A 23,169-nucleotide genomic window follows, 5' to 3' on the forward strand; every position below is an offset into this window, starting at 1 on the left:
AACTACATGCTTCAACATTAAAGTTTGGAATTCCCCAAATTTAAACAAAAGAAGGTCAGAAGAGCTTCTCTGTGTGTCCTAAAAGTCTGTTTGACTGGGACATAAAAAATAATCTACATATATAAATACACCACACAAATTATGAAGTTATTTTTTCTCTACTTGTCTTCTTTGTCTGCTTCGAGAGGTGATCTGTTGACTCTGCAGCCCTGCAGGCAACCATAACATCCCGTCAAGTTCATTTATTGTTTATAAATTGCACTTTGGTCACTGTTGGGGACTGAGGGAGTGGGGACAAAGTTCACAGGACGCATGTAAGAAGGAGGGGGTGAAGAGGAAGGTTAAAAAAAAAGAAAATTGACCTTTGAAAGCAAAACAGCAGGTGGAGAGCTAAAACCAGGCAGCTCAGGACGCATTGGGAGGAAATTCAACTCAGGAAAAATGAAAGTATCTGTTCTTTTAAGCTGAAGAGGGACTTCAAATATAACAAGGCCCACCGCTGCCTGTCTGGCTGTCATTTGAGTGTGCTAGTGCACATGAGAGCAGTGTTTGTTTGCGAAGCGGAGGTGAGGCGAGGTAAGGCATCAGAGTAATGGAAGAGAGGTTAGACGAGAGGGCCGGAGCAGCCAAGGCGAAGCCGAGTCGTTTGACCGGCCTTCAGGAGCAGCTGATCTGGGCCCTTCTGGAATCTGGACTGTCCCGGGACATCCTGGTCCAAGCCATAGGGGAACTGGAGCGAGACAGGACGAGTGCTGGTGCCGAGAGAGGAGAGAGAGGGGATGGAGAGAGCTCCGAGGAAGGAGAAATGGATTTCCCACCGCCTATATTCCGAGAGCTGGAGAAGCTTCTCCCCGAGGAGGCGGCCAAACTGAGGGCTGAAGTTGACCGGCTACTGCAGTAAGTAGATCCCAGCGCTTTAACTCCATGGTAACAGCAAAATCACCTTAATCTTTCACTAACTGCCAAATCCATCACATTTGTCTGTGCCTGTTTTGGACCTGAACTTTGAAAATACCTTGGCCACTTCTTCAATGCTGTTTTTCTCTTTCACTTTCTCTATATCAAAACTAAGCAACAGTTTACCTGATAGCATCCCCTCTCTTTCTGTATTCTTCTTAAGTTCCCCCCTCTTTACCAAATCCTCCCTCCTTCTCCTGCTTCTCTGTCTGCCTCTCTCTCTCTGCAATCTGGCTTCTGAGGCGAATTTAAAAAGGGTTCCTCCTTTGCTAGTTACTAATTACCCACCCCCAACATTATTCTCTGGCCATTTCTTAATAAATAAGCTACATGCATAGGTGAAGATTAATGGAGTAGGGCTGGTCTTGTGACGTTTACATAAGCCAGGAGCGATATTTCTACATCTTTGTAGACCTGTTTTCTGATATTTGGAATACATTGCGCACTTCGTATACTCAGCTGTGTATTTAAAAAAAAGGTTTAAAATACTCGCTAAGTGCCTGTTTAAAATATATTGTATTAAGTTTAAGTTAAGTTTACTGTCTAAGTCTGAATTTGAATCTGGTAAAGTGAGAGAGATTTGAAATGGTGTGTATTTTATATGTTCCTGACCTGACAGTTAGAAAGCGTTAAATTAGGCTTCATAAACCTTTTACAGTTTTTCCCCTCCAGTGATCTGAAAGAGGACTTTGCCCTTGTGTGCTTTCCCTTATCTCTCTCTGTCAATAAGCCTCTCTGTACTTCCCTCTGAGTGGCCATGCTTTATGTCTCATGTTTGACAAACTGTTAAGCACTTTTCTAGAAAGGGTTTAAATGTAAAAAATAAAATAAAATAAAAACAAATAAACACAAGAACGTGAGGTGGGCAATATCACGCAATAACGGTGTCTTTGTCTAATAGGGCGGACCCCTGGCACGTTGCTAAAATTGTGAAAAGCTACATGCAGCAGCACAACCTCCCTCAGAGAGAGGTGGTGGAGTCCACAGGACTCAACCAGTCCCATCTCTCCCAGCACCTCAACAAAGGCACGCCCATGAAGAACCAGAAGAGAGCCTCTCTGTACACCTGGTACGTCAAGAAGCAATGCGAGATCAGCCAGCGTGAGTACACAAGCAGCTGTGGAGCTGCAAAGGCCCTCATTTCTGCTTTCAAACATACATCAAATATCAGATCTCTAAGTGTGTGAGACTGAAAGAGAGTTGTAAACAATGAGGGGGGGGGGGGGGGGATTACCAATCCTTTTCAGAATTTACCAACGCCAAACATGGCCTTGGATCTGCAGAGGAGCAAGGAGAAGAGACCAGGAAGGGACGGAGGAACAGGTTCAAATGGGGCCCGGCATCCCTGCAGATCCTCTTCCACGCCTACGACCGACAGAAGAACCCCAGCAAAGAGGAGAGAGAGGGTTTAGTTGAGGATTGTAACAGGTGAGACATAGTGATGATACAAGGACAAACCAGGATTTTGTTTATCCATCGAATTTTACGGAGTTGTTGTGTCACTAGAAGACACAAATCATGGGCCAGTTTGGTGAGGTTGGCCATTTGCTATTATCAAAGCCTCTAAAAGCTGCTGTCACAAGCTTCTTGGTGATTGAACCCATAGAAACACTGTGTGTACACAACAGCCCCTGACATTTAGTAACACACCGGTTGCCACTCATGTCAGCTAACAACGGGAAACTTAGACTACAATTGGCCAAAAACTTGTCAATAGAAGACTGGGGAAAGCATTGCCCGGTCTGATGAGTCTTGTTTTCTGCTGCAACATTCAGATGGTAGGGTCATCCCATCAAAGACTTACCAATGGGTCTCACTCACACCGGCAAAATGTATCGGCAAGTATGTATCAGTGTGCTCTTTCTCCCTCAGGGCAGAGTGTCATCAGAGGGGGGTGTCTTCCTCCCAGCTTGCTGGCCTAGGCTCCAATTTGGTTACCGAGGTCCGGGTGTACAACTGGTTCGCCAACCGTCGCAAAGAGGAAGCATTCCGAAACAAACTGGCTCTTGACACACCTTTCAGCAGCCAATCTGCTTCCTCTTCTCACCTCCCACCAAGTCCTGAGCACGGTAATACCCTGACAATGTTCAGGCAAGCTTGAAGAGTGATGAATTGAAATTCAAGAGTGAAATCAAAACCTGCCTCCCGAAAAAAGGGAGCTAGACAAAGTTGGACTTGCCTCTGCCGGATCTCAAGACATTCTTGTCTTTTCGATCCCTTTGGGTTAGAACAATAACCAGCACACTCTTGTAGACGTGACTGCACTGGTTCTGAAAGTGTTTGCTTATACTTCCCTCTTACCTCATGCTGCATGTTGGAGCCATCAACCAATGCATGTGTTTGATGTACAACATTTGTAAAATATGAACCCCGTCAGTGTTGCGAGGCCTGACTTCTTTTTTTCCAGGTGTCAAATACAGCCAGCAAATCCTGTGTGACACCGTGAGCTCAGCTAGAGGAAGCATAGGGGACAGAGTGGGTCATCTGGTGGTCAGCCCCATCCAACTGGAGCCCAGCCACACACTCCTCGAGACACATAACCACAAGCTGGTGAGAGCACGTGTCATGGTCCTAGTTTATATTGCGTAGACTACCTGTATGCACTGCTGCGATCGTAACCGTTGCTGTCCTCTGGTCTCTCAGGTGTCCAGCGGTGGCCCACTGCCCCCAGTAAGCACTCTGACCTCGCTGCACAGCCTGTCTGCCTCCCCTGCTTCCTCACAGGGCCTTATTATGGCCTCACTGCCCAGCGTCATGAGCCTGGGGGAGTCCTCACTTCTCATTGGTAACATTGCCTCTCTAGTTTACTCTCTTATCTATGCAGGAATAAAAAAGGAAGAAATCAGAGAACAATGTTGTCTTTGACAGGTTTAACCTCCACGCAGCCTCAGACCGTGCCTGTAATCAACAACGTCGGGGGAAGCTTCACCACTCTCCAGCCAATCTCATTCCAGCAGCAGCTTCACGGCTCTCCCCATCAGCCTATATCACACCACCTCCAGAGCCACATGGGGGCCAGTCCCTTTATGGCAACCATGGCGCCGCTGCAGTGTCACAGTAAGACCACAGCAAACAAACATGTCATGAGTTTTAACGTGTTATGTTGAGTGAAGACTCATTCATCTGTTCCTCATTACAGTGTACAACAAGTTGGATTCGCCGCAGTACCACACGTCCAGTCTGCTGTCTCAAGCCATGGTCATCACCGACAGCAGCAACCTGGGGACGCTGACCAGCCTCACCGCTGTCAGACAGGTAACAGAGTCTGACGCGTAGGTTGATCTGTTCGAGAACGAATAATCCAGTAAACACTGCCATTGATTTTCCTTCTCGGTAGAATCTAACAGCAGATCCCGAGGAAGAGACGGACCCACCTTTACAAGAAGACTCTCTTCACCTGCAGCCGCACACACCTTTGCCAGGTACACAGCTGTAAATACAGGTTTACTCCTTGACGTCAACATCCTATTACAACATCCTTGGGAGGACATCATGTCTAGTTAAGAAAATTTCAAAGGGACCTCCTTCCTACAATTGATTTTTGACCTTTCAGCATGACACAATCAAACTGGACTTATTACATTTGATCACATAACTCCACACAGTCCTCATGGAGATTTTAAAGGAGTATTCAATGCATTAATTGCATGCAAAATGTCTTTTTTAAGTAACACAACTGCAACATTTCCCATTAAAAACACAAACCAGTATACAGGTGCATTATAACCACCTACTAGACTGGAGTTTAGAGCATCAAACAAACAAATCCAAAGAGTTGTTTACTAAATAAACAAATCAAAATGATCTTATCCAAGTCAATTTCTTTTAAGTAGTTAAATAAAGAATGTCTTCCCAAGCAGATTGTCTAATGAAATCATAGTTGTTTTACTTCCTTTAGTGGTGATACGTTGCCTCGATCCTCATCATATCTTCAACATTTCAGTAGTAAATGTCCAACACATTCTTGTTTACAGTGTGCATAATCCAGTTATGTTTACTTATTTTATGAAGTGTTAGATTGATATTGTAGATATCTTTCTGTATGATTGAACTCAGTATTCTTTCCCACATTTTAGCATAAAGTTTAACATCGGCTTTACTTAACAGAAACTATATGTTGGCTGTTTTTAATATATTTTTTTGTCAACAGCTTCCTCCGAGAGCCTTGAGCTGTATCCTGCCTCTCAGACGACAGAAAGTCATCAGTCTCACCTTCTCTCCCCTTCACCAACAGACATCAGCTCCTACATCCCGACACAAATGGTCTCTACTGCACAGTAGAAGTACTGTGGCAACGTAGTGCGTCTCCTCTATCGGCTGGACTTTGTGTTTTGGATGGACAGCTACTTCTGGTGCAAATTTCCAGAAAAACTTGTGGAGTCACGGGCCACAGAGATAATACAGCTTTCATGTTTCAAAGACTCTCTGAAATTCCGTACCACTGTAATACGAACAAGGATTGACATTAGAGAAAATTCACTTTTGATACAATAATAAATTGAAAAATCAACACCAAAATGTATTTTTATTAAGATGTTTGGTAACATTCAGAAACTGTACATTAAGTTGAAACTTGTAAACGGCATGTTAACTGCATTGTTTATGTCACTGCCTTGAAATGGCTTAAATGAGTATATTTCATGACAAAGAAAAGTCTATTTCAAGAATAACCACGAGCAATGGAATCAAAAGAGGTTTCTGTTCGGATACACTTTTGCTGTCATCTGTTTAGACACACACGGCTTCCTAAAATATACTTACATTTTTTGGGGAAATATATTTCAAGCTTGACAGACTGGATAACAAACAAACATCCCAAAACAGTGAAAGATTGGTCATTAGTTCAGTTCAAAGCTTCTTCCTCTGTGTGCAATTTTCTTTGCTTCTTTTTCTTTTTCCGTTTCACTTTGACCTGTGTGTGTTCCTGCTCTGAGATCCCATGCTCACCATTTCTTTGAGCATTATGAGGAGGACCTGCAGAGTCCACCTGCTCACCCCCTTCTTGATTCGGTTTCCTCTTTTTCTTCTTCTTCTTCTTCACAACAAGACTCTCCTCTCCCTCTGCCACTTTCCTCTTTATTTTTTCTGCTGAGGGAGTGTAGAGTGCAGAGAGCGGTAACGATTCGGATAAGAGATCTTTGACGGACACCGCTGCCTCCCTCAGCCTTGTTTCCATCTCACTGTCGCTGTCACTGTGACCAACAGAGGAGCGTATAATGTTAAGGACTATACAAACTAATGAGGTTCTTTAAAAACTAAATAATACGAACCTTGAGCTGGGAAGAGGCCGACGCCTCACAGGAGCTGGGGGATCATCGGCTGGCTGTCCCGGTACTGATGTAGAAAGCAGACGAAATCCTAAAAAAAAGGAGGCAAAAACAGAAAACATGTGGATCATTGTGCATGTAAGGAGAAGATAGCAGAATCCCCATAAAAGCAGCAAAATAAAGAGAAATTTCACCTTCATGATCATCATCATCACATTTTGCTGATTCCACACAGGATACAGTTTCAGTACACATTTCTGCAATGGAACTGAGAGTAACAGGCACAGTATAAGCCAGGTGTAAAAACATGTGCATTATGAGATTATTGCATTAAAATGCCAGACTTCTCGACACAGTCAAACTACGTACCTGTCGAGAAGATGTCCCAACTTTTTAGCAACGTGTGTTCGAAACCCTTGGGTGACCTGGAGCTCGTTGCCATCGTGTTCGTGGTCAGCGACCACAAAACTGATGCACAGAAAGACAACAGTCAAACATCTGGCATTCAAATATCTGTATGCAATGCAGACATTGTACCATTAATAGAAAGCTAAGCTGCACATGTCGCACGTTTATTATATAGCTATAGCTGGAATACTTGAACTATAGTTTCCTAAATGAAGGAAGCTAAACAGCTACATAGGCTACTTACACTGTGTGGAGATACAGAAACTAATTGACAGCTAGCTCTTCTTTCTTCTCAATAATGGTTTATAGTTTGAGGTTATGTTGACAAATAGGCTTACCGCTTTGACTGTGTCACATTGCTGTCCCCATCTGAAACAAACACAAACAGGTAAAATACATTTGATAAAATACTCTGAAAAAGAGTTTGAATGGACGAGCAGCTTAAAACCAGAACACTGACTGCGAGAGGTTAAAGCAAGCTAATGAAGTCCAATCAAATATAGTATATTTTAGACAGTTACGTAACTTTAACCGACGTGTATTTACAACTACCACCTCTGCATCGGTGGAGTATTCTGTAGGACTCCTCACAGGCTCATGTCGTGTTTCTACTGGAGTTCATCTGTCTGTGCAGAAATACTCACTTCATCTCTCACTTCTAAACTAACAGAGAATCGTTCACCTTGCTTTTCGTCCGCCCGTGTCTCCCAAACTGCCTCCTGACATCTTTTTAACACCTCATCTTCACTACTGCTGGAGTCGTCAGAAACACCAACCATCTTTCTAGCGGGGGCCGCCATGATAACGCATGTGCTGCTGGTGTTGTCTGTTTGGAGCTGAGGATTCTGGGTAATGCAGTCTGTTCGTCAAGGGGAGTTGTGTGGACAGAAACGAGGCTTTTTAACTCAAGATTTGTGCTTTTATTCATCACCGTCTTCATACACAACTGTTTGATCAAGACCAGATCAGACTGGAAATAAAATAAGTCACGGTAGTTATATTTAAATCCTCACTATACTCACAGATGAAGTCAAACATCTACAAAAACAATGTAATAGATTTCCCAGTTTACATTTCTAATATAAAGTTTAAAAAATGACATGGAAACTTGACCATGGTCATGTGATATTCAAAATATTAGGTCTGCAACAACTATCCAAATGTATGTAGGTTTAAGAATGTCAGCAGGCACAAATATAGCAGATTGTGTAAATGTACATAAAGACTTGTTTGTTCTTGGCCAGGCCACATAACCAAATGTCACATAACCAAATAACCAAATGTCACATAACTATGTTTACCATGCAGCTGGAAGATAGAAAACCCCCAAAATCCCTGATCATTTACTGATATTGATTTTTATTGTTTTGCAGTTCGCTGTTTTTATTTACAATGAATCTGATATGACATGAATGTATTATTTGTAAAATTAGCCAATACAAAAAGAGTCTTTGCGACAGGTTACAGAATGGATCCATACATTTTTTGGGTCCGCCAAGTAATTTTAGTGCAGACAAAGTGTAGCCACTTCTCAAGGCATTCAGATCATCCAATTTTCCTACCACTGACTGATACTATATGGCAAAGCAATGTCTTTCTAGCTCTTACAACACCAGTGCTGCTAACCAGCAGTCCAACATACGTCCATTTAATCCAATTGATTAAAAAAAGAGGTTATATGGGGTCATGGACTGAAGGCTGCAGCTGTCCAAGTGTGTTCCTGATAGCACACTTGTTGGAGTTATAAATGGGCTACATAACAGTTTATCACTGTTTTTGAACTGTAAAATTCCAAATTGTATAAGAGTAAATAAGAGTATGTTTCACACGAGGCAGTACTGCAATATTTTTTCTCTTCATTTCAGCCAAACAGGTGGATGATGCACAACGGTCTCTTACATAAAAAAAAAAAAAAAAAAAAAACTAAAAACAAACACCTGGCTATAAGGCACATGGAATCAATGTTACAATGTACAGTTAATGGATCATGTGTGTAACATTTGAAAACAACCGTTAGACTATTCCAGTGGTTTTGCATTAATTAAATGCCTTTCAGGCAGCTGCTGATTTCCATTCATGTCTGTACAAAGTGAAGCTCTGAGAAATGGAAATGGCTAATCAGACATCCCAACCTCTCAGGAACACCCTTCAGTGGATAGAATACAATTCAACAGCAACATCGGCCTCTTAAATAAAGTGATTAAGTGTCACCAAAATGCGCATTGCGAGCTTAATGAAGGTAGGATTTTTTGCAAGGCTGTTGTGCACAATGACGTTACATTGTTCAGGTGTACCTAATAAGAATGGAACCATGTGTATAATAGAAATATTACACAATATTTAGTTAATGAGCTACAATATGCAAAACCACCAGTATAGTCCTTAAAACAGGGCTTCTATGAAAAGAGAAACGTGTCTGCATCTATCAAACCGCCTCATTAAAAATAGATCAACTACCAAGCTACATCAGTCTGTACGGTCATGTTGTGTGCTACTGTATATTTAATTGATAGATTGAGAACCTGAGTGCAGAGCGGCAGAGGATGCATTCAGCAACCAGTTTAATAGGTACACCACACCGCTGGAAAACTAGAGTGGGATTCCCAGTGCTGTTGTGCCAAATAAGTCAGGAAGACTCACCTCAAGGGGTTAAATAACTGTGTGTGCTTACACATTGGAGTGGATAAAGGGGAAGATCAAACTGTTTGAACCATGGCATATAAAGCAAGTCCAGGAAGTCAGATTATGCTGTTATCTAATGCTATTCATGTTCATGTATCACAGTGTGTTTCAGAGTTTGATAGAACAAACACTAGATTCCCAGTCAACAGCCAATTAGGTTGTAAAAAAACTGTTAAAAATGTAATAGATATTAGCAGAGGGAACAGCTGGCATCAGGAAAACAGATCATGCTATTCTTCAATAATAAACTACTAAAGATGAGATTGGTCAACCTAATGTTCTTTATAAAACCGAAACCAAACTTAAATATCTGACACGAACAGTCCAAATGAATGACAACTGATAGATATTTAAGCAAGAATGAAACTCAAACAATGTCAACTAATGCTACATGATCCTCTACGATTAACAATACTGTAAAACATCTAGTTAATGCTCGCTTTTCCTTATGGGAAACACAATTGTCACTTGCGAAAGTAGTTCCAATAAACATCAACTGATAACATCTCTATACTAAAGTAAATGAAGTGATAGCTAACACAGTCACAGTCTAAAGGCTTTGCCATGAGAGGTCTTTGACTCAAAGTGTCCCTTTCCAGCAGAGACGGCAAGAAACTTAAGGCAAAAGTGAAACATGATACTTGAACGACAAACCGAAAGACGGAACAAAAAGGTTTCAGTCAGGATTAACAGAGAAATATTTGACTGAACATTCCTCGGAGTCACAGAAACTGAGCTCAGTGAGGTACTGATGAATGGATCCATGATTTCATATGAAGGCAGATGTGGTCTGTTGGTTTTAAAGAATGTTGTCAAGTTCGGTGGAATGTCCACAAAAGGAGAGAATACTTCTGTCCCCCAAAAAAGAAGCCTTTGGGTGGTTGTGATGCAGGAAATCAATCCCCTGGGAAGTATTGCAAACATCATCCACTCAAGTATTACAGACCACCATTGTAGGCATAGTCTGCCTTGTTGTGCATGATGAGTTTGTTGTCAACAAAGTAGAAACTGTCTGATCTGGTCTCGTAAGGGTGCGCCACCATTTGGCGAACTGGAGGGGAATAAGGAAGAAAAGATCAAAGGAAGGACAGATGAAACAAAGATTAAAAAATGGATTCTTATGTGAAAATATGCATGCAACAGCATTAACATCAGTGGCTGAGTAAAGTAAACTCACTGAGGTCATCTGGAAGCTGTGGAAACTCATAAATGTGTTCACATGTGTTGCGGCTGTTGGGAATGCAAAATCCAAAATCAAAGTCGAAGTTCTTCAGAAGGCGTCCCTGGAAGTAATGCCTCTCAATCATACGAAAGCTGTTAATAGGCCGGTCGCCCACTGTGAACTCCACACTGAGGTTTAGAAACAGAAACAAGTTCATTCAGCTGTGAACATAAAAGTCTGATTAACATGCTCTCAGTTTATACGAGCCAGAAAGTTACGGTTCATTTACTTACGTTGCACCGACTGTGCACAGTTTTAGGAAGGCTGGTGTAAACTGATATCGCACAAAACGCCCTGCGCTGATGTCTGCATCTCCACTCTCTTCTTCACCCTCCACGGGACCTAATACAGAAAACATGTTCAGCTGGCTTTCATTAAAAAAAAATTACAATAATTAGTAGTGTGAGAGCAACTGTGCTGAAAGGTGTAATAAAGTGATTATACATTATACAACAGAATATGTAAGATACTGTTGTCTGTCTCATGCTATTGCTCAACATGATGTTAAATGTTCTGTCTTATCAAAAAATTATAAAAGTAATAATTCACCAGATATTTAAAAAAAACTGTGATGAAATTACATTTTATATAGTTTGGTTGTTTCCAAATTTTGTTCTAAAATCTGAATACATTACATGCATTTGTTACTTGTTCAAATTAAGCAATGAAAAGAGGCAATTGCTTAAGCATTGCCTCTACTTGTGGGACTTTCTGTTCTCTTATATATGTATTTCTGGTGAGAGCAATACCCAGCATGCCCCTGGGAACAACTGCCGTTCTCATGCTTGGTGACACAGAGCTTTGTTGACTGTGCAACACCTGCGGGCTATAACTGAACACCATCTGTGTGTCTGTCTACATCCTTCTCCAAGTGACGATCTAGATAAAATCAACTTTCATTGAGCAGCTACCTCGCAAGGAAGTGTAAGCAGACAATCAACAGCTTTACAGAGCTTCGGCTGTACAAGAAAACAGGTCTTGTTGAGTGAAACAAATCTCCCTTTGTAAATAGTTTGTATGAGGCAGAAGTTAATGTGTCACTTACTGCTGTTTGGAGGTTTGGCAATCTCAAACAGCACTGTTCCAGTCTCCAGATCTCTGATTTTGAAACGTGTGAAGTCAACGTTGTAGATATTGTCTTCAGGTTTGCACAGATAGTCTGGAATGTGAAAAAAAAAGAAAAAGTGCGAGCTCATGTTAAGACAAATTCAAACATTTAGCAATCTGACAGCAAGCAAGCAACCATTAGCCATCAGTGGCACTTCTTTGATATTTGATTAGATTTACCAATACTTATACTTTGGAGCACAAAGGCTCATCCTTAGATATCACTTGATGAGCAACTAGGGTTTCAGTATCTGTTTTCTGACTCCTGAACCTCGCAGTAGTTGTTGAGTAATGCTATAGTGATAGAAAAGGGAAGCAATGCCATTGTTGTCTGGTCCGGGAAAGGCCAAAATAAACAATGGAAGCCATTAAGTATTCACTGTGGTAGACTGGTTGTAGGATGACTCAGACGGTTGAAGCGCGGCAGTTAGTTATAAGTTGGGTTAGGTTAGTCGCGATTCCAGGAGACCAAAGAGAAAGGGGCCAAAAAATATTGGATTAAATTACTTAAAGCTGCACTTGAGACTAAACACAAAACACAATGTTTTGTAGTGAATAGACCTGCATTTGTTAGGTGGAAAGAAACATGACTGCAAATTACTTTGTATTTGCTAAAGGATGACAATATGTTGTGTTTAAATCGGTTTGTTTTCCCCCAACTCACCAGAAAAAACAGCTGTTAATACAGGGGGCCCTGGATAATATTACTTCTGGGGGGCCCAAATGCCTTGCTACGCCCCTGGATATATCCTACTTTTAAGTTAGTTTAAATGCCCAACTCAAAACATAGCTAGACACATGCCAACGTTAACGCTACCTGTTTGACCAAATTAACACGTGACTATATTCATTACAATTAACGGACACAACTAATCTGAAAACTCGTCACTTAGCCACCATTAGCATCGGGTATATGGTGCCCGTTTAGGACCAAGTTAACGTTCACACGTCTTACCCTCCGTGACTGCCCGGAGACCCAGCACATTGTCCGGGGTAATATCTCTCCCCAGAGCCCGGAGTTCATCCTCTGTGACCACGGGCCACTTCTCCGTCTGACTGCGCCTCGACTTCAGCTTCTTCAGCATTCCTCCACCTGTCTTTCTCTCCCTGTGCTTCGTCTCCGAGCCGCTGCTGTCTGCGTCCGTCGGACCTCTGCTGACTGTTGGGGCCGATTTGTTTTGCGAACCGTTCATAACCTGATGCAATAATGGAGAGAGAGAGAGAGAGAGAGAGAGAGAGAGGTTGTTTTTTTATTTGGGAGCGACTTGACAAACTGCGGGTGTAATTTCAAGATGGCGTACAACGTGTATGTGAGACAAAAAAGGGAGCTTGTGATTGGTTAACAGCGATGGATATTGTCATAGTTACCAAAGGGGTATGAACGGTTTGAAGCCCCGGACCTCCGGTTTCTTCTTCAACCGTTATCGCTCTTAAAAACCAGACCGTGTTGTCGGGTTTACAAACTGCTTTTAATTTCTCTTAGGATAAGGATGATAAGGATGTTCATAATTGGACTATTACTAATTGTATTCTATTATTGTATAGTTTACTTGTATCGAGCGTGAAGTACACCCAGCAACGCAACTAATGTCCAGCGTGTGGCGCTAGTGCGACTCTCCGGGCGGTAGAGAGACTTCTGTTGACGGAAGTTCCCACGGAAGAAGACACGAGCTGCGATGGTGCGAGTGAAGTCCAGGTAAAATGTGCTCCTCGTGTACTATTTGTTCACAATGTGTGTGTGTTCACAGTTTGTTTCTTTGGTTGGTAGGTATTTACTGTGCGAAATCAACGTTCAAGACAGGAGCTGCTTGTTGCTGCTGGATGACCGAGCTGTTGCATTGGCAGTGAAGGCAGCGGTGGCCCGCACACACGGGGACTATGGGGCGGCTCTCTGCAGCAGCAGGTTCTCTGGTAAGCAGTGGTTAGACGTGTGTAAAGTACGAAAATCACAATCAAGTAAAAATCCTGCGTTTTAATTAACATTAAACACATATAACCAGATAATATAGTCCTCACGTTACGTAAATTGTAACAACTAAAAGTACTTGTGCAGCAGAATGGGCCCATTCTGTTTTGTGATTATATTTTTGCTTTCTTTTTAAGCTGAATTTGTTTACAATTTCTGTTGCATGAGCGTGTTGACAACATGTCCATGTTGGCCATTGTGTCTGGCCATTTTAGCTTTTTTTACACTGTTATGTAGTTTAATCTCGGATAATTCATCAAATTTTATAAACTAACAGATTCAAATCTTAAAGTGCAGAGTAAGTAGTACCAAAACTGTCAAATAGATGAAGCGGAGTAAAAACTTTACTATTCACCTGTGAAATTTGGTGAAGTAGCATCAATGGCGAGTAAAGTACACAAATTCTTGTCATCCACAACTACATTTTAGATACACAAAGATGGCTTTAGTGCTGAAGTAATATCATTCAGTTTAGGTTTCCTGGAAACACGCTAGATGCAGGGTATGTTTAGATGCGTTGACATGAGAATGTTAAGTATTCCCCCAGCCCTTCAACTCAGTGTTAACTGAGCTCTCACTGTTCTCTTCTTTTGTTTCTTTTCAGTGAAATATCTGAATGCTCATACTGGAATAGTATTCCTGCGTTTCCCCAAAATGTGTTACAAACTCCTCTGGTCTGCATTGCCTTTCATTACCTGTATTGAAACTCGTGGGCAGAAAATCTCATGTTTTCTGAACTGTTTGCATGTGGGAGGTGAGAAAAACATCAACACACATCCCATAATGAATCAGACATACCCTTTGACAATCTTGAATATGAATTGGACACTAATTAAAGATGTATGGTTCTTTTCAGGAACAATTAGAACATGTCAGAAGTTTCTGATCCGATACAACACCCAGCAGCTCCATCGAATGCTACCTAAATGTAAAAATGAAGGTATGGAATTCAATTGTATCATTCATACTGAACTCTGCAATATGTGGTCCATTTATTTATTCATCTATTCATTGAATTATAATCTGTCTTACAGGATGTATAGAAGCATTTCACTTAACCTAAGGTCCTTTTGAATTTTGTATTGCAGCCTTTAGTTTCTTGAGACAACAGCATTGAAAACAATACTTTGATCACAAGATGGATGTAAGAAAAATGGCATTTGACTGCTTCTTCCTCTTTCATTTGTAGAAGAAAAACAACAGGTACGGAAATCAATTCTGAACTGCACTCTTACAAGAGGAAACAGGGAAGAATTTGAAGATTCAGAGAGTGAGGAAGATGAAGAAGAGTGACTTCACAGCATACAGTAAAGGGCGGCAGACAGTTTTTGTTACGGGACTGAAATCAAGCATTTGAAGAAATGCATACCCAACTCTGTGGAAATATGGTTCATACTGCAGCTGCTCAGAGCTCTTGTTTGTAAAGAAAACTGACTGACTGTATGCTTGTCTTCAATAGAGGGACACATTAGATATGTTTGGCACATTAATCGTTTGGGTTGGCAGAATGCCCTGAGTCCAGTGTCCTAATTCTGAAAAAAGAGTTTTCATGTTTCAATGAAATATTTTGTATTTATACTGTTTTATGGTCATGCTTATTTTGTTTACAAATTAAAACACTGTTTTTGAATACACTGGTTTTGTCCTTGGTGTCCTAAAAATGATATTTTGTACACACCCAAACATTCACAAAATTAGTGTTAAACAGTTGGTAAATTATTTAGTTTAAGATGCAAAAATGTCTATATTCTATCGATATCAGCCTACATAGTATAACCTTTAACAATACTGCGCCATACCGTGTCAGGGTGTTAATTACTTAACCCATTTATCACCTAAAACCATAGACTGTATATAAGAAGAAGCCTAAAAACCTGTTACGTTGATACATAGCCAACAAAGCTTCTTCGACTACATTTCCCATAATGCTTAGTTCTGACTTTACTAAACAGATTTGCAAGCGGCACAAGAAACATCCGGGTCTCTCAGGATCCCGTTTGGCGACCAGTCGCTATTAGTGCAAGCCCGTTGTAACAGACATATTTTTTTGGTTAAAATCTCTAAATTGACTCGTTTTCCAGCTTTTGGAAAACATTTAACGTCTTGTTAAGGGCATTTTGATTTCCTTAACAAGTAAAAGCCTTAAATTCGGGGGTCCTGGCCCCGCGTGGCGAGCTTTCGTCCTCTCTACCGACAGCCTCCATAAATTGAGACGCCGAAATCGTGTCTCTTATTTTTTTTTCCTTGTTTTATAGTCAAGATGTCACCGTGATGGAGTCTCCGTGTTTGACAGAAATGAACCAGGGCCTTCGTCGCCTGACCCGCACTCACTACTGCCCGATTTCCCCTTTTGTTTTTCCGTTTGATGTTAAAGAGCTCGGTGGCTCTCTACCCGGAGCTCTGCCCCAGAACCGCTCACTGCACGGAGACAAACATGGAGAAAAACCCCAACAGCAGCACCAACACCAAGGTTCCGCCCCGTTCCAGCTCCACAGGCCCAACATCGGCCGACTCTAAACCCAAAACAGGTGAAAAGACCTCTGTGCACAACACAACCGTCGCTCGAAGTTGTCAAACATGGTGTACTCTCAGCTAAACAGTCTTTGCCTTATGGCCTGCTGGGGCCTAGCAGTAGCGCAGAGGTTGTTTATCTGGTACGGATGACGTCGTTGTCAAACGTTTAGCCCTCTCACAGTCAGAACTGTAACGTTATCTAATACTTGCACACAGCACTATATATGTAATACCCGTTGCCCTGTATTTATGCACCGCAGTTGGATGCAGAGACACATTTTAACAATCAACTTTTGCAAAAAGAAAGTTGTACCTTGAACAATTATTTTTTTTTATTTACACAACAATCGATTAAGTGACTTAATGTTTGCACCTTTTTTTTGTATTGCATAATTCGTCTCATGCACATATTTTGTGTACAGCTAATATATGTTTCCTAAAGATGTGTGGAAGTTCATGGCATCAATAAATGTTAAACGCCCCACTTTGAAGCTGGACAATCGGTAACCTAAAGAGGCTGCCCCTTTTTATTTTAGTGGTCAGTTCTGTAATGTGCTGTATGTGGGTTGCATACAATGATTTCTTCAGCTGGAGTGACAGTTTACGGAAGGCCTTATTGTAACCCATAGCACTAATGATAGATGTAATTACAAATGTTTACATGGCTACATGAAACTAGCTTACAAAGCCCCCCATATTACTTTCTTTTTTCCTCCAGGACTTTCTGGTTAACATCTTTAAAATCAGGCACCAGCAAAATATATATGTTATATTGAAGGATAATATTTCTGTTTGTGTTGCTTATACCTTTTTCTTTTTTCTTTTTTTTTCAGAGGGTAAAAATAATGGAGGCTCCAAGCGCTACGGGCGCAAGCGCGAGCCCTCCCTTCCTAAAAGTGAAAGTTTTCAAGGCTCTCGCCACACCAATTCACAGAAAAGCAAGAATTTTGACAAGAGACCCCCTCAGAGAGGTGGAGCGCGACAGTATGGAGTTACAGGCGGAGGACGACGGGAGGAGGTTGGTATTCCTAATGGATCATCCTTTAAAGAAGAAAAAACATTCTTATATATTTGAAAAAAATGTCAGCAGCTCAAATATGCGTTACAGATTCTTCTCCACTTCTGCTTCTCCAGGTAGCAGAGACACGCCGGGCCGAGTTTAGCCCGGCTCAATTTGCTGGACCGAAAAAAATAAGCCTCAACCACCTGTTGAACTTCACCTTTGAACCCCGCGGAGGTAACGGTGGCATCGGAGATGCAGGCCACTCCGGTTGGGGCCGCCGAAACAAATGGGGCCACAAGCACAAGCCCTTCAACAAGGAGCTGTTTCTGCAGGCCAAGTAAGCAACCCCTCCGTACCCAACATGAAACAGATGTGGCAAACAGATGTGCGAGTTAACACACTTTGTGTGTTTTAGTTGCCAGTTTGTGGTGACTGATGACCAGGACTACAAGGCTCACTTCACTGATCCAGACACTCTGGTCAACTGGGACTGTGTGGAGCAAGTGGTGAGTGCCTGTTATCTGTTGAACTGTGCTACCAGTACGTGTGTATAAGTAATAAAGCCCACATTCATTTACATACTAATGCACGTAATCACAATCCGCTTGTGTTTGTCTACAGCGCATCTACAGCCACGAGGTGCCGTCTTGCCCCATCTGCCTCTACCCTCCTTTGTCAGCCCGCATCACCCGCTGTGGACACATCTTCTGCTGGCCGTGCATGCTGCACTACCTGTCTCTTGGTGACAAGAGCTGGTCCAAGTGCCCAATCTGCTATGAGGAAGTTCACACCGCTGACCTGAAGAGGTAAATAAGAAATGAATAAAGCCCTGTAGGCTAACTCTGAGGTCAAAGAAAGCAGTAGGAGAGGAGTACATCTTTCTCTTAACAAGGAAAACAATAAAGCCTTCACATAGAGGCAGATTAATTTGACTTTATTTTGGTTTGGTTGAGTTTCTTTGACAGTTACTCTTAACAATTGGTTCCTTTTTGGCAGTGTGGTTGCGATGGAGACCAGGCAGTATGTGGCTGGAGATGTGATCACCATGCGCCTGATGCAGAGGGAAAAGGGTGCTCTGGTGGCCATGCCTAGCTCTCAGTGGGAGAAGGTGGAGGAGCCTGTACGCTTTGGTGGTGAGACACAGGGGCACCTTTTATGAAAGAGAGTCTTAATTTCCTCTCAGCATCATAGTCTTCAAAATGATTTTATATGGCTCACAGTAATTCTATAGCACCTTCTACATACAGACTTTTTATGTCCTTGAAGTTGGGTTATGTTTTTGGAAGATTCACTACTCAATTTTGAATGTTGTTTTCTAGATACGTGTCTTAGCCCGTACTCCAAGCTGCTGCTGACCTCCGCGACGCAGGTTCTGAGCTTGGTGGCAGAGGAGAAGGATGTCCTGCAGGCTCAACTCAGCCAGGAGGGGGATGCCCAATGCTGTTTCATCCAAAGTGCCCTGTGTCTTTTGCAGGTAACTGAAGCTATACGCCTCTCTGTGACACCACACAATTAGGTTTTGTTTGTCTGCAGTCAAAAATGAACCAATAGGTTGTACATAGTTAACAAAAAATCACAGTATGAAATGAGTACATTCAAAATATATAAATGCATGAAAAACAATGATAATGTCTAACAAGTAGGTTTTGGCTATGCCACTCGATGCATGTTTCTCTTGCGTGTTTCCAGGTGAAATATGAAACTTACTTTATGACTAAAACTATACATACCTGTACACTGACATTTACCTCTCTAACTGTGTGTCTTTATGTTTTAGGAGCGGGAGGAAATGCTGCTGAAGCAGCAGAAGGCAAATGTCAGAGACAGTTTTGATCTGTCCTCTCTGACTCTGGAAGAAACTTCTCCTGTGGAGGAAGTGGTCACTACCATCAGCAGCACCAAGGTGAGTCTAAAAATGCATCTTTTCAACATTCTTGTTTGACTATATTTTATCTATTGGTGACAGGATCAAATGATCTTACTTGCATATTCTCCCCCGATGCCGTAACTTCTACTTCTATTATATGGTATCATGCTTCTGATTTGTAAGTGATGTCTGTCTTTCCTTTCGTAGCCTGTGCTGCAGTACTCCTCTGCATTTGATGATGAGGTGGCTGAGGTCCCAGATGTGCCAGAGGAAGCCACTGCAGAGCTGCCAGGCTTCCCTGAAAGTATTTTGGAGAGTGTGCTTGAGGAGCCTCCAGAGTCTATGATGGGAGCAGCCCCAGAGCCCCAACCTGAGGAGGAGAGCCGTGCCAGCAAGGCCGAGTCAGGCCGCCCTTCAGCCAGCGTGGTGCACGGACCCTACTACTATTTTTACCAAGGTGCTTAATTCCCTGCTCTAAACATAACTGGACAATCTTGTACATAGTAATTGAAACAAAGTTATGGAGTCTGACCATGAAAAGGTGCAGGAACTAGTTTGTCTTGGCTGTATGTTTGTCTTTTAAGTTTCAGTGTTGACGTTGCTTTCCTCTCCCACGTGTCCGTCCAGCTGATGACTGCCAGCAGATGTTCCTGCATCCTGTGAATGTACGCTGTCTGTTGCGTGAATACGGCAGCTTGGAGGCCAGTCCTGAGTCCATCACTGCCACAGTGGTGGAGATAGTGGGACACACAGTCACTGAGGTCAGCAAAACAAAGAAACACAAATCAGATGCCATTCCGATCATTTTTGGTTTAGCTTTTTCAGCAGATCGAGGGATGGGTGTTTTCAAGTTTTAGGCAGTATTTCTTCTCCCCAAAAGCTGATTTTACAATCTTCTACTATAACCTGCATACGTTACAACTTTAACTCTTTGAAAATGGCAACCCAATTTATTGCTTCAGCTGACTTTTCATACATGGCTCTGTTACAGGACATCCGTCGCCGGCATCGCTATCTGGCACATCTGCCACTCACATGTGAGTTCAGCATCTGTGAGTTAGCCCTTCAGCCGCCAATCCTGTCCAAAGAAACTCTGGACACATTTGCAGGTTAGAACACTTTGCCTCTTCTCAGAATGTGAATTTACAGTTGTAGCAAGGAGATTTTTTTTATTGTACCTGTTGATTGTATATATTTTCCTGCAAACTACTAGATGACTTGGAGAAGAGAAAGCACCTGAGGCAGAAGAAAGCAAGGGATGAGAAGCGCAGAGAGAAGCGAATTGAAATTGAGGAGAACAGGAAGCAGGGTAAATGTAAGTACAGCAGTTCAGGTCACAAGAGGAAAATCACGCTTCCAGAAAAAATGTACACACATCTGAGAGATATCGGACTGAGGTTTGTAACTGTACTTGCATTCATATGTTCCCCAGATCCAGAGGTGCATATTGGATTAGAGAACCTTCACCATTTCCCAGCATTTGGATCTCCTCCTCACAACAGCAGCCACCCAATGCAGCCTGACTTCACCTTTGCCCCCTCTTCACCTCTCAGCTGCAGTCCTTCCTCTGGTGAGAGAAGCTCCTTTCTCTGCACTTTATTGTTCCTTTCTATAAATGTAATCTCTGCCTGTTCATGGCTCATGCTTAAGCAGTTGAACGTTGTGAGATGAGCGTTCCTTTTGTTGTTTTTAGATGGAATGATATTCCCAAATCTGAATGGGCAAAGCTCTTCACCCATTGTGGGTAGTGTGGAGGACGACTCCCACTGCATGTCCTTTGCACAGGTGTGTATGGCAAACACGCAAACGGCAACATAATGAATTGAGACTGCCTTTGTCATAAGGCAAATGCATCACATAACTGAAGGGCTTATATTTTATAACATAACTTGTATACTTGACATGTTCCCGTGTCCTAGATGCTAAGAGATGGGAAAGCCAGAGGTGATGCTGGGCCCAGGATCACTCCAAAGACAGGTAGTGCACGATTGTAGATGCTGATGTGACTAGAATATGTAATGTTACAATTCTAATAACAAAAAATAAATTTAGTACCGATTCAGAAACTTGCCATACTCTGATGTGTGCTGTAAGTTTAATAATAAGTTGAGTGTCGCCTTCTGATATCTTATGACTCATGTATCATTAAAGTAATTCTGATAAAATGCTTCACTTGTGAAATGGTCTGTTAGACTACTACACCACAACACATTACTATATTCATAGTTTGCTCTGTACTTGTGTCAGTTGGTACTACGAGTAGCACGTAAGGATAGGTGTGGGGGAAATAAGTGGAGCTCTGTGTATGATTGTGTATTTCCTGTAAAGCCTGTTTTGTTACGGCTGTTTATCAGTGTAACTCCCTGAAGGCTTCCTGAAGTCACTATTGTGTCTTGTGTGCCATACAGATAAACTGCTAGCTCCCCCAGCAGCAGACAGCGATGGAGAGAGCGACGGGTCGGACCGCGTCCCTGTGCCCAGCTTCCAGAACTCCTTCAGCCAGGCTTTTGAGAAGGCGCTTCTGCAGCTGGACAGCGGTGCAGCCGCTCCTCCACAACCTGTGGTTGACCCAGGTCTGGCATCTACGAATGAATTGTATCAAGTACATTTAATTTAGATATTTCTAAAGCTAAATTGTTTGTTTTAAGACTTGCACTCATCCCCGGTGTCTTGTCTTTCAGATGAGAAAGGTGGAAAGAAGAAGAAGAAAAAGCAGAAACTTCTGTTCAGCACATCCATGGTTCACACAAAGTAGACAACACTGAAGTTAATTTCATCACATTGTTTCTTGAGTTGATCTTCCCGCTGTTTTTACTGCCATGCAGATATTTCTTGGAAAAAGGTTTTAGGAGGTCGCCAAAGTATACTCTGCTTTCGGTCATTGTTTGTGGGCTTGATCCATTGTTTGGGTGGCATTCCATCAGTTTCATATACCTTCATTTTTCATTGTAAAAATAAGTCAAAGCTTTGCTACAACCTCCTGGTACACTGCAAGCCTGATGGATAACATTTTGTTGAGATGCTATGCAAAGCTGGGATTTAACAAGCTGCTGGTTCCACATTAGGTGTGCTTTAGACTTTTAATGGCTTGTATCAGAGTGGTTGCTGTATGATGTCCAACTTTCCTGAAGTTTGACCCTGAGCATCTAGGATCCATGAGTAATATTGATAAGATCTTTATAGGTGCTTAATATTAGAGTAGCAGTCAGCCAGCTGCAGGCACGTTGCACCTTTTAAAATCTTTTCCAAGATACTCAGTGCTCCGGCATCAGTGTTGAACTTCAGCTTTGAATAAATGGAAACCAGTCCATTTCAGTGTTTATCACAGGTAATAATTTGGAGTAGTACTTCATCACCCTTCTAGGGGATATCTTTTGGGTTTGAGATCAATGCCCTGGGATTTTGTTCCAATACCATTGCGAGGAAGCAAAAACGCAGTATTGTATTGAAGAGATTAGATCTGTTGGTTCAGCAGAACTCCGGTATATATCCTGCGTGGTTAGACCATAACTACGCACTTTCTTCTCATTCAGTTTCTTCTCTGTGTCATCTTCTGTTGTAGAAGGTTTACTTACTTTTAACATTACTCCCCCAGTTTAATTTCAGTGTTGAACATGTGTGAAGTTTAAACTGACATTTAAAGAATGCTTTTGAAACCTGGAGAGAAGGGGATTGATTTTGTTTTGTTTGAGGGTTCTTTAAGTCACCTTTAATTTTGAGCAAGTTTAAAGACTAGTGAACAAAACTAGTCTGTTGAAATGAATAAAAAAATGATGCACAATCAAAGAACTGACTGTTTTGTGTGGCTATTAGCTAATAAAGGATCATTTTTGGTAAGATCAAACACTATAGAAACTACCACTAGAAATCACCATTAAATTGGCTGCCACAATTTGTAATGCAGTGTTTAGTTCTCTCCACATGAGGGCAGTCCAGACAAGCCTGATGTTTATACAATCTATTTATCACAGCTGCAGAGTCGATGTTTTTATTACATGATTGGCTAATGCAAAGCTAGGAGCGAGGTCAGACTTTAATAACATGCATAAGGCTATTAAAGGCTATTCAAATACATGAATGATGTGCTCATATGATAACAGGTCTCTTTATTCATGGAGGCGTGAGCCATTATTTTATTGTGTCCAACTTTTTGAAACTGTCAGTCAGTCCCTATAG

At 41.9% G+C, this 23,169-nt stretch overlaps 5 protein-coding genes across 6 annotated transcripts; 3 read left to right on the top strand and 2 right to left on the bottom strand.

The window, feature by feature from the left end:
• The first annotated feature begins 592 nt into the window (after nucleotides 1-592).
• On the top strand, nucleotides 593-5,460 carry hnf1a (HNF1 homeobox a). Its single transcript, XM_076105025.1, has 10 exons — nucleotides 593-897; nucleotides 1,859-2,058; nucleotides 2,205-2,385; nucleotides 2,830-3,026; nucleotides 3,335-3,507; nucleotides 3,601-3,742; nucleotides 3,826-4,014; nucleotides 4,097-4,212; nucleotides 4,295-4,379; nucleotides 5,108-5,460. The coding sequence occupies exons 1-10, from the start codon at nucleotides 593-595 to the stop codon at nucleotides 5,236-5,238; spliced, it is 1,719 nt and encodes a 572-aa protein (XP_075961140.1). The 3' UTR covers nucleotides 5,239-5,460.
• cunh12orf43 (chromosome unknown C12orf43 homolog) lies at nucleotides 5,452-7,465 on the bottom strand. Its single transcript, XM_076105029.1, has 6 exons — nucleotides 7,315-7,465; nucleotides 6,971-7,001; nucleotides 6,594-6,692; nucleotides 6,419-6,492; nucleotides 6,228-6,315; nucleotides 5,452-6,149 (listed from the first exon to the last, which is right to left on the bottom strand). Exons 1-6 carry the CDS (start codon nucleotides 7,430-7,432, stop codon nucleotides 5,801-5,803), a joined length of 759 nt encoding a protein of 252 aa, XP_075961144.1. The 5' UTR covers nucleotides 7,433-7,465; the 3' UTR covers nucleotides 5,452-5,800.
• A 72-nt stretch (nucleotides 7,466-7,537) lies between these two features.
• unc119b (unc-119 lipid binding chaperone B) lies at nucleotides 7,538-12,950 on the bottom strand. Its single transcript, XM_076105026.1, has 5 exons — nucleotides 12,599-12,950; nucleotides 11,582-11,695; nucleotides 10,770-10,878; nucleotides 10,492-10,664; nucleotides 7,538-10,365 (listed from the first exon to the last, which is right to left on the bottom strand). Exons 1-5 carry the CDS (start codon nucleotides 12,834-12,836, stop codon nucleotides 10,253-10,255), a joined length of 747 nt encoding a protein of 248 aa, XP_075961141.1. The 5' UTR covers nucleotides 12,837-12,950; the 3' UTR covers nucleotides 7,538-10,252.
• Nucleotides 12,951-13,045: 95 nt separating this feature from the next.
• Nucleotides 13,046-15,239, top strand: pop5 (POP5 homolog, ribonuclease P/MRP subunit). Of its 2 annotated transcripts, XM_076105028.1 has the most exons (5): nucleotides 13,050-13,339; nucleotides 13,412-13,554; nucleotides 14,214-14,363; nucleotides 14,466-14,549; nucleotides 14,799-15,239. In XM_076105028.1, the coding sequence occupies exons 1-5, from the start codon at nucleotides 13,320-13,322 to the stop codon at nucleotides 14,900-14,902; spliced, it is 501 nt and encodes a 166-aa protein (XP_075961143.1). In that variant the 5' UTR covers nucleotides 13,050-13,319; the 3' UTR covers nucleotides 14,903-15,239. The 2 variants fall into 2 exon arrangements, with proteins under 2 accessions (XP_075961142.1, XP_075961143.1); XM_076105027.1 differs by having other exon boundaries at nucleotides 13,046-13,554.
• Nucleotides 15,240-15,584: 345 nt separating this feature from the next.
• rnf10 (ring finger protein 10) lies at nucleotides 15,585-22,782 on the top strand. Its single transcript, XM_076105024.1, has 17 exons — nucleotides 15,585-16,137; nucleotides 16,957-17,141; nucleotides 17,258-17,463; nucleotides 17,542-17,632; nucleotides 17,748-17,932; nucleotides 18,123-18,259; nucleotides 18,446-18,600; nucleotides 18,904-19,029; nucleotides 19,201-19,450; nucleotides 19,621-19,754; nucleotides 19,985-20,102; nucleotides 20,207-20,308; nucleotides 20,426-20,563; nucleotides 20,687-20,778; nucleotides 20,913-20,970; nucleotides 21,402-21,566; nucleotides 21,675-22,782. The coding sequence occupies exons 1-17, from the start codon at nucleotides 15,975-15,977 to the stop codon at nucleotides 21,746-21,748; spliced, it is 2,379 nt and encodes a 792-aa protein (XP_075961139.1). The 5' UTR covers nucleotides 15,585-15,974; the 3' UTR covers nucleotides 21,749-22,782.
• The last annotated feature ends 387 nt before the right edge of the window (nucleotides 22,783-23,169 follow it).

This window comes from Anarhichas minor, unplaced genomic scaffold (genome assembly GCF_050575085.1).
Source record: "Anarhichas minor isolate MPS153535 unplaced genomic scaffold, ASM5057508v1 ptg000030l, whole genome shotgun sequence".
NCBI lineage: Eukaryota > Metazoa > Chordata > Actinopteri > Perciformes > Anarhichadidae > Anarhichas > Anarhichas minor.

Excerpts from the sequence above, each read along its gene's own strand:
- hnf1a (XM_076105025.1), top strand. The coding sequence starts at position 593 with ATGGAAGAGAGGTTAGACGAGAGGGCCGGAGCAGCCAAGGCGAAGCCG. Across the intron at positions 2,386-2,829 it reads TTAGTTGAGGATTGTAACAG|GGCAGAGTGTCATCAGAGGG; the intron begins GTGAGACATAGT and ends TTTCTCCCTCAG. Across the intron at positions 4,015-4,096 it reads GGCGCCGCTGCAGTGTCACA|TGTACAACAAGTTGGATTCG; the intron begins GTAAGACCACAG and ends TCCTCATTACAG.
- cunh12orf43 (XM_076105029.1), bottom strand. The coding sequence starts at position 7,432 with ATGGCGGCCCCCGCTAGAAAGATGGTTGGTGTTTCTGACGACTCCAGC. Across the intron at positions 6,693-6,970 it reads AATGTGACACAGTCAAAGCG|TTTTGTGGTCGCTGACCACG; the intron begins GTAAGCCTATTT and ends TCTGTGCATCAG. Across the intron at positions 6,316-6,418 it reads TGATGATGATGATCATGAAG|GATTTCGTCTGCTTTCTACA; the intron begins GTGAAATTTCTC and ends CCTTTTTTTTAG.
- unc119b (XM_076105026.1), bottom strand. The coding sequence starts at position 12,836 with ATGAACGGTTCGCAAAACAAATCGGCCCCAACAGTCAGCAGAGGTCCG. Across the intron at positions 10,879-11,581 it reads TGCCAAACCTCCAAACAGCA|GTCCCGTGGAGGGTGAAGAA; the intron begins GTAAGTGACACA and ends TTTCTGTATTAG. Across the intron at positions 10,366-10,491 it reads ACAGCTTCCAGATGACCTCA|TTCGCCAAATGGTGGCGCAC; the intron begins GTGAGTTTACTT and ends ATTCCCCTCCAG.
- pop5 (XM_076105027.1), top strand. The coding sequence starts at position 13,374 with ATGTGTGTGTGTTCACAGTTTGTTTCTTTGGTTGGTAGGTATTTACTG. Across the intron at positions 14,364-14,465 it reads GAACTGTTTGCATGTGGGAG|GAACAATTAGAACATGTCAG; the intron begins GTGAGAAAAACA and ends GGTTCTTTTCAG. Across the intron at positions 14,550-14,798 it reads ACCTAAATGTAAAAATGAAG|AAGAAAAACAACAGGTACGG; the intron begins GTATGGAATTCA and ends TTTCATTTGTAG.
- rnf10 (XM_076105024.1), top strand. The coding sequence starts at position 15,975 with ATGTTAAAGAGCTCGGTGGCTCTCTACCCGGAGCTCTGCCCCAGAACC. Across the intron at positions 16,138-16,956 it reads CGACTCTAAACCCAAAACAG|AGGGTAAAAATAATGGAGGC; the intron begins GTGAAAAGACCT and ends TTTTTTTTTCAG. Across the intron at positions 20,971-21,401 it reads CAGGATCACTCCAAAGACAG|ATAAACTGCTAGCTCCCCCA; the intron begins GTAGTGCACGAT and ends TGTGCCATACAG.